Below are 9,239 nucleotides of genomic sequence, written 5' to 3' on the forward strand. Positions count from 1 at the left end.
TTACACATCAAAAGAAATAGAAAAATGGAACCTTAAAATGGAAACGTTACATCAATATGTTCCTTCCCCTCAGCATCCCTACAAATTGGAACCTGTGTTCTACAGAGCCCTTTTCAAGCTACTCCATCAAAGACGACAATACGTCAAAAATACAATTTTCCAGTAATTTGACAATCCGGCAATTAAAAGGCAAAAAATCTACTACTTCTAATGAATCAACGACTCATGAACCTAATTCTGGGATAAATTTCTCATGACGTAATCCATAATCCTAACTGATGCTCCACCTCTTCCCAGTTGTGGACCTTGGTGACAAGAGGATGTCGATTAACAGACTCCATCTTCGACCAAGGATATGAATTCTCATAATCGAAAAGAAGAACCTTAATGCCGACTTCAGCACACTCAATTGCATATCTTGGATTATCGTCAATCAAAACCTTTGCTCCCAAGGACCTGGCAGAAACAAAGCAAAATGACGAAGTTGATTAGATGGTAGTTTTCTTGGACATATTTACAGATTTCTAACCATCTCTCCTCATCGACATGATTGCAGATCAAGAAATAATGACTGTCCTAGCATATAATCACGCTAGAGTATACCGCAATTTAATTACACGCTTATCTTGATGAAGAAAAGTATACTTGGACATGTCATGGAAGGTAAAACGTGAACATTAATATCATGTTAAAAAAACTAACAGTAGATAATGAATAATATACTTGCAAATGTCTGATTTACGTCTGGATTTTCCATCCAAAGCAAAGTGATTTCCAAACTGGATCTCCTTGAACAACCCCGGATAATATCTCTCAATCCATTCAATTGTGTGCTCCTTAATTGCATTCTGTCGGGACCTGCGCAGAATTAATAAATGAAAATTAGTTTCAAAGGCAAATTGAAAAAGAAGTCAAGCCTGCAATGGTTAAGGATACATACGTAACAACTGACAGATTACAAAATTTGGACAACTTTTGAAGAGCTTTCTGGGCTCCTGGAATTGGATGAATTCCTTTCTTAAAATAAGATGTCTTAAAGAACTCGTGCACGCGTATATCAGCTGTCAAAAGAAAAATAATGATTTTCTTATTCAGGCTGTCAAGTATGGGGACTCTGGAAGGTGTGACGGCATGTTGGAAGCTAAGATGCAAGTGTGTTCTAACACAAAGATTTAAACATTTTTCAACAAATTACCAAACTATTGAGCAATAATTTCTAAAGAAAAGGTATATGATGTTCTCTAAATAAATATGAGACTTGCCCTTTTGCAGTTATACATCAAAGAAAATCAAAGCCCTCATCTAATACTAGAATCAACGACAGTCATTGGAAAAATTTTAGTCACAAAAACAATTCATAATAAATGAAATTGGAAAAGAAGGGAGTGGGCATTGGTGTAGCAACTAATAAGTTCTAGGTAATATGACCAAAATACACATTGAATAGGTGAAATTCTTCGTAACGACTTTATACTGCCAAAATTGGAAGAAAAGCAAAACATTGTGGACAGCTAAAAGTGCATTCAGAAGTTCTTTCATTTAATTTTCTAGAAAACTGAATTACAATCAAACCATTATCTGAATTGTGAGAAACAAGTTACCCACTATATGAATATGCAAACAGTATGAACAAAAAGATAACAAACCCATTAGTTTTGTGTTTCAATCTAGTAAAGAGAAACTTTATGGATACCTTCATCACGAGAACAGTTCCATATCTGCAAGATTTATAATAAAAGTATATATATGAGTTAGATATGCATAGGTATGATTTATTTCTGGCTATAAGAAAAAATTAATAGAAATAAGTAATATCCTTCATTTCAACCTCCATAACATATTTTTTAATCCAATTTTACATCTTAAACCATGGAAACTATAGAAGTATGAAATGCTGTTTCAACCCAATTCAAAATCCCGAGTGGTGAGCACTTCCATTATAATAAAGAAAATAGGAGCTTTTACCACAAGGACGCTTGATTCTGTCCTGAGTAAGCATCAATCTTCAAAGACGTGCAAGCTCAAAACTAATTGAGCCTGGGCAAAGACGAGAAATTTAATTTGTATACGACATGAAATGCAGGTGCGAAGAACGGACTATATATACACCTAGGTAAATAGATGAACGAGTGTGCTACATATGATAACTAAAAGACAGGTTCTCACATCTATCAGGATCTGTATCTGGATCCAATATTCACTAGAATAAATGCCATGAAATCATGACAAAGTTGGCTGTGGCCTTTCCCCCTCTTCCACTTCCCCCAACCTCTAAGAGAACCTATCAATCATTGCCATAACAACTCAACTCTCTTAATACGAAGCAAGATCTTTCTTGATTTCAGTTAGTCCATCAAGGAGAACAGCCCATAATCCTGCCCCAATTCTACAAAGTTTTTTCAGCAACCAATCACACAAATGATAAGAAAGCTGCTATGTTGACAAAAGTAGTACGACCTGAGGAAGTGGTTCAAAAGCAGCCGATTGGTTTATTCATTGCTTTCATTTTGGCAGTGGACCAATATTGCTTATTGATATATTCAATAAACATTTCTCAGAAACAATGAGGAAGCAAGAAAAGGATGAAAAACAGAAGCAAAGGAATAGGATAGCCAGAGTAATGGCGAGAGTAAGAATAGGAGAAGCAGGATCAAGAGACACACAAAAAGAAATCAAAATGAAGGGGAAGGTTTCTAATGTACTTGAATGACCCTCCACAAGTATTTCCAAAACAAGGTAAGCTTATATATATGCCCGAGTTATAAAACAGAATGATACATAGCTAAACATGTGATACTGAATCTTATCATTAATGCTTGCTTTATTGAATTCTTTTTATGCGTTGTTAGCTTGACGGTTGCTGATACTTGTATTTGACAAGATAAGGATATGATTTGGCGCTCATGAAATTGAAGTTCACAAGTTAAGGTGTATGTTGGTGGAACAGGTAAGGACCAACACCACATGAAATCCATTGTAAAAGTGGAAAAATGATAAATCATAATTTTTTCCCCTCAAGTTGGTGGATCAGGTAAACAAAGTTCTCATCATAGCCTAAGCCATCTGAAGTTTTGCTACCACAATAATCAAGGTTTCCCATCAGTGATAAAATAAGAACATTGATATTTTATTTATCTGAACTCAAGAAATTCTTTTTTTGTTAATGTGTGAGAAGATGGCAAATACGAAATGCAAGCAAGCATATACAACACAGACTTGTTAAAGAATAAATGGTACCTTAAAAAACTCATAGACATGGTATTCAGCAACTGAGTGATTTAGAGAATATCGATCTGCAATGAATTGATTGAGAGCTGATACAAAATTGCCAAGAACTGCCAACAAAGACAAAAGAAATGTATAGAGATATAAGTAGGATGATCACAATGACTTAGTATAGTATGAATATTGACAGAAAATGTTCTTAAGAGAGTGCTCTAAACCAACTACCAATTCTGCAAGTCAACCCCCACCAACATTCTCCCTGCAATACCTAGAACCTTGGTAATTTTAACTACAAAGAGCACATCATCCTTGTCTTAATAAGTCTTACTACTTAATATTATCAATAAAAATGAGAGATTTGAATTCAACCAAGACCATAAATCATTACACCGGAAGAGAAAATCATATACCCTCATCAACATCCACCGCAATCATGATTTTCTCGGGCAAGAGCTGATCCGGAAATCCAGTCGAGTTTCCTCTATTGGTAGAGCCACAATCGCGAGCTCCATTAAAGGCATAATCCACACTATTGGCCCTGTCCTCCACCCTAACTTCTACTGAATCAAACAGAAATTGCGGCAAGTACGGACCAAATGCCCTTGCCTTCTGCATCGCATTACTGTTACTAAAAATATCATTATCGTTATTTTGAAATTTATTGCCATAATTTTCCGAGCGACAGCATTTGAACCTCAATCCCCTAATAAACCTTCCATTGCTTGTATCAATGGCTGATGCAGTAGATATATTCGACAAAAGCCTTCTCGGAGACATTATCTGCAAGTCCCTTTGGCCCACCAAAAAATTCGGGGCTGCCGCCATGAAATTACCCCTCAAATATCTGAAATTACGATAAAAGGTCGCGCTTGATGTAAATAACGAATAACGCTTCTTTATCATACCGATACCTGACGCATTTAGCAAATCTTAGCATCCCAATTTCAGATGTTTTGCAGCAAATTGATTTTTCCAAACAAGGAAAAAGGATAGTTAGTTTATAAAGAACAATGAATCCAACAAATCAAGGAATTGAGGGGGAACGGAGGAGCATAGCCCTAGCATATGCAAAACAATTGAAGTATTTATATAGTGTAGAATCTTGAAATCTGATATTAATTAAAGAATCAATAATCTTGATGGGCCAAGGGAAGAAATATTCTGAATTTCTTGGAGAAACAGTATCAGAGAAAAAGTGAAAAAGAAATGTACAAAATCTCCATTAATGTTGAGGTTTGGAGGGATTTCAGAGATTTTCACTGGATTTTAATGCGAGACAACGAGGGCCAATGAAAATGTATTTTTGTTTATTCCTTTCTATTTTTTGGTTCCATAAGAATTCCATTTTCTTTCCACAGTTCCATGAATAAATTTCCACCCCCATTCTCCTGTTTTTCTTTTATTTAGGACTTGTTCCTCTCCAAAACTTTCATTATTTTTTATAGCTTGCTAAATAATGAAATCAAATGAATATATTTGTGTTAGATTTTTTACTTTGAAATGTTAACAATCGAGTGTTTTTATTATGTTCGATTTTAATATAATTTTAATTTATTTATAAATAAGGTCGTAAGAAATTGAATTCTTCAAGACTTGTGATTTTGAGAGTGTGTTTTTTTTACTCTATGTATATCTTTTCTTTATTTCTAAATAACTTTCGTGATAATTCAGAATATACACATCTAAAAGAAAAGACTCATTGAAGTCATCATCGAAATTCGAGTTGTGATATCCTTCAAATCACTCATCATACGATTCTTGATTATACATTTTCTTCGTCATCCAATAACGAAAGAAGTGTGTTGCCCTATTTATAAAGGGAATGATGATAGATGATATAACATCAAAATATTTTGAAAATTTTGAACTATAGTTGCAATTAGTTATTTATTTATTTTTCTTTTTTTATTTTTGTTTTATTTAATTAGGATGGCATATTCGTCACTTCACAACTTTTTATTAAAAAAATGAATGACATGGAAATATTCCACACTAAAAGTTTCTTATAGAGATATTTTCCGCCATTACCATGTCTAATAGGTGAGAGATAATGGACCAATCAACCTTTGATTTTGATTAGTCGAGGCTATTTGTTTCGATAAAATGATATAAATGATTTATGCTTATTTTTTTAATTCAAAACATTTCAAATTACCTATTTTGACTCTTTGAAAACATCTTGACGTGAGTCATTGAACATAGTAGATAAAATAATATAAATTATTTATGCTTGTTTTTGTAACTCAAAGCATTTCATATTATCTATTTTGACTCTTTCGAAACATTTCGGCATGAGACGATGAACATAGTAGATAAGGTTAGGGCTCAATATGGTTCACATAGTAGATAAGGTTAACAGTTTACAAATGTCATTGAAATAAAACATTAAAAGTAATAATTAATGTCTAGCTACAAGATGTGTTATCTTGTTGAAGTGAAATCTAAAGAGAATTAGAGAATATTAATCAGCAAAATTACAATTATAATTAAGCATATCCATTTACTATGTGGAATATCACAAACTTCTATTAATCATTTCTTGTACTTAAGGGAATTCCTTCCCTACTTTAGCCAGCATCTATTAAAGAACAAGCTATTTTTCGATGTTAACATACCATTTTATGTTCATACCAGTTAATTACCCAATCACGTGTCAAGATGTGTCAAGAAACATCTGTACACAAATATATTCATCAACATGTTAAGTTTACAACAAAATCGAGTGTGATTTGTAGATATAAATATATCGACATATAGTTTGTCGTGAAGTTGGAAATATTTCACAAAGTCTTTATCACTTAGTTTTTGACTTTTCAATACCATCTCTCTACGTATTCTCTACCTATTCACCTATGTCGATAATCTTAAGAGAATTAAAAAAAAAAAAATTCAGAGTAAATTTTTTTAACCAAGTTGATCTTTCTACCATAACATGATAGAATACACTTTAGACTTGTAAGTTCGAGACTCTTAACTACAAATTTATACGTTAAGTTCGAATAAATGCAGCCATTGTTTGGACTATATTAAAACTACATTTTTGAATAGTAGTATTTTGGAGAATGTATGGTTAAAAAATAAAAAAATAAAAAAAAATTTGAGTTTACGTGTAAAATATTTTATGTGTAAATATATAGTTTACATGTAGAATTGGTGGTGATTTTTTTTTTATTTTTGGAAAATAGTGAATTTTGGAGAATGCATTATTAAAAGGTTGGAAAATTTTGATTTAAGTGTAATATATTTTCTTGCATGGATATATAGTTAAAAACGAGTGTGTAAAAAAAATAAATAAATAAATAAATGAGAGGCAAACATTGGCAATGAATTATAGATGACCCGACGTGAGAGGCATGTGCATCGCACTACTTCCGCCGTTGACAGTATCTAAAATGATGGCCTACTGCTAGACCTACGAGAGCCGTGTGCATTGCACTGGCCCCGTGCACGTTACCGTGGAAAGCAACACCTTAAGTTGGTTCAATTCAATTGGAACCACTACTTTTGTAAAAGTAAAGTACTTTTCATTTTTACATTTGCGTGTTTTGATGAAATTATACCCCTTGTTTGAACTCATTTTGAAGGAAATAATGCATGAATTGTAGATTGATAAAAAATATGTGATTAAAAATTATCAAAAAGTTCTAAATTTGTCTATAATATTATTTTATTGAAAAATATATGATTAATAATGAATTTTTAAAAAAATGAGTTTTTAGAAGAATGAGACTCAAACAAGGACATGAGTTAATAAAATTTTAATATGATACAATTAAGTAATAAAAAAGTGAATACTAACTATGGATCGATAGAAATATGTGGTTAAAAACAAAATTTTACCTTCAAAAGTAAATTATAAGTCATTTTTTTGTCTGGGTAATTAGCACAAAGCGTCCTTATATTTCAATGGTATTGTGCAAAACGTATTATCTTTCATTTTTTGGCATTTTCACCCTTACATTTACCTTTCATTGCTAAAATCATCATTTTCATCCAATTTCTCATTTAAAATGACAAATATACCCTCATATTTAAATAAAATAAAAAAGAAAAGAAAAATTAAAGAACAAATTGCAATCATACACCCTAACGTTTAAAAAAGTACAAATGAGTTCAAATAAATTATTAAAAATGTAATTAGTACAAAACATCTATACCTTTCAATATTATTTTGCAATATGTCCCTACCTTCCTATATCTTTCATTTTTTGACATTTTCATCCTTATTTTCACATTTTATTTCGAAAATTATCATTTTCATTCATTTCTTAAGTAAACGCTATAAAATAACAAATATATCCTCTTTTTTTAAATAACACAAAAATAAAGAAAAAAAATAATAAACAAATTGCAACTATACTCCCTAAAATTTTCAAAAAAGCACAAATAAATTAAATAAATAATAAATAATAAAATTTAAAAAAAAATCACTTTCTTTTCTAATTATTTATTTGGAGTTTATTTGTACTTTTTTTAAAATTGGGGGAGTATAGTTGTAATTTATTTTTTATTTTTTTCTTTATTTTTGTTTATTTAAAGAGGAGTGTATATTTGTCATTTTACTGCTTTTAATTGAGAAACTTGATGGAAATAATAATTTCCCAATGAAATGTGAAAATACGGTTGAAAATATCAAAAAAAAATGAAAAGGTACAGACGTATATTTGTCATTTTATATGAGAAATTAGATAAAAATGATGATTTTCACAATGAAAGGTGAATGTAAGGATGAAAATATCAAAAAAATAAAAGATATGGACGTTTTACACGATAACATTGAAAGGTAAAGACATTTTATACTAAATTACCCTTTTAGATTTCTTAAACATAGACTTTGCATTCTTGGCCCCTATTTGACATCATTTTAATGAGATTTTTTAGGGAAATGAGTTTTGAAATATTAATTTTTTTGAGAATGTATGATTAAAAAGTGTTGTTTCTAGAGTATAAGTTCCTCATTCGAACAATTTGAAAATAATACAACGACAAAATTATCGTATTGTAATTTAAACAACGTAACAAGATTATTAACAAGATCAAAATATTAATTCGAGCCCACCAACTTTACGATGTTTCCTTCAAACGAATTTACTGCCTTCAAATGTACTAAAGACTTGTAGTAATTGTTTCCCAAGACAAAAATAAAAATAAAAAATTGTGTCTCCTATAAATGCAGCATAACAATGTACAAGAGTTCCAATAAACTCAATAAAGTGCTTTTATTTCGAGAACAATATCAGAACAAGAGAAAAAGAGAGAATGATATTCAAAGCAGAGAATGTTTGCAATAAAAATAGTGAATTATTCTGGCAACAGAGCAGGCTATTTATAGATTCGTTCATAATCATTCAAACATCCTTCAAGGCTTTTTCAGAACAATCACCATTGCTCAGACAGTCATCTAAACTCGAATAGACGGCACTGTTCAAAATAAAATACTGCGTCCATTAAGTCAGTTAACGTGGGAAAAGCCAATTGTAAGAAAAAATTATCGTTTAAAATTAATTCCATTAAATACACAAGAATTTGATTATTTATCATTTCACCCAAAATTTAAATAAATTTTGTCTAAAAAGATAATATAGTACAAGGATCCACCCGCGCCCGCTCCAAAACATGAATTGAACTCGTACACGCACTCGTGTTATGCCATGTCGAGTCGACTGGATGACAGCATGAGTTTTTGGTTTTAGAATCGAACCGAATAGGATATAATCTTCCCCTTTCAGATACAATTGGTACCCTTTGGGTCCAAACCCAATCGTCAAACTTTCACTATATAAATCATACCAAAGTTTCCTAATTTTTCTATATGGGATAAGTTTTTAGCAATTTTCAATAAATCAAATAGATTACTAGTTATAGTTTCAAGTGGGTTACATTGACCTCAAATATTTCATTCAATCCTAAATGATTTTCAATAAATAAATACATCACATTAATCACTTTACGGAGTAGAACGTAAATATGCTTGATCACGTAAAAATCGAAGTATGAGTCCTACCAAAATTAGA

At 31.3% G+C, this 9,239-nt stretch overlaps 1 protein-coding gene across 2 annotated transcripts; it reads right to left on the minus strand.

Annotated features, from left to right (window-relative positions):
• On the minus strand, positions 1 to 4,564 carry LOC111404026. Of its 2 annotated transcripts, XM_023032740.1 has the most exons (6): positions 3,636 to 4,556; positions 3,238 to 3,335; positions 1,694 to 1,718; positions 941 to 1,061; positions 724 to 858; positions 1 to 456 (listed from the first exon to the last, which is right to left on the minus strand). In XM_023032740.1, exons 1-6 carry the CDS (start codon positions 4,126 to 4,128, stop codon positions 252 to 254), a joined length of 1,077 nt encoding a protein of 358 aa, XP_022888508.1. In that variant the 5' UTR covers positions 4,129 to 4,556; the 3' UTR covers positions 1 to 251. The 2 variants fall into 2 exon arrangements, with proteins under 2 accessions (XP_022888508.1, XP_022888509.1); XM_023032741.1 differs by lacking the exon at positions 1,694 to 1,718 and having other exon boundaries at positions 3,636 to 4,564.
• Between the last annotated feature and the right edge of the window lie 4,675 nt (positions 4,565 to 9,239).

The sequence above is a fragment of the Olea europaea genome, chromosome 11 (assembly GCF_002742605.1).
Source record: "Olea europaea var. sylvestris chromosome 11, O_europaea_v1, whole genome shotgun sequence".
Lineage (NCBI taxonomy): Eukaryota > Viridiplantae > Streptophyta > Magnoliopsida > Lamiales > Oleaceae > Olea > Olea europaea.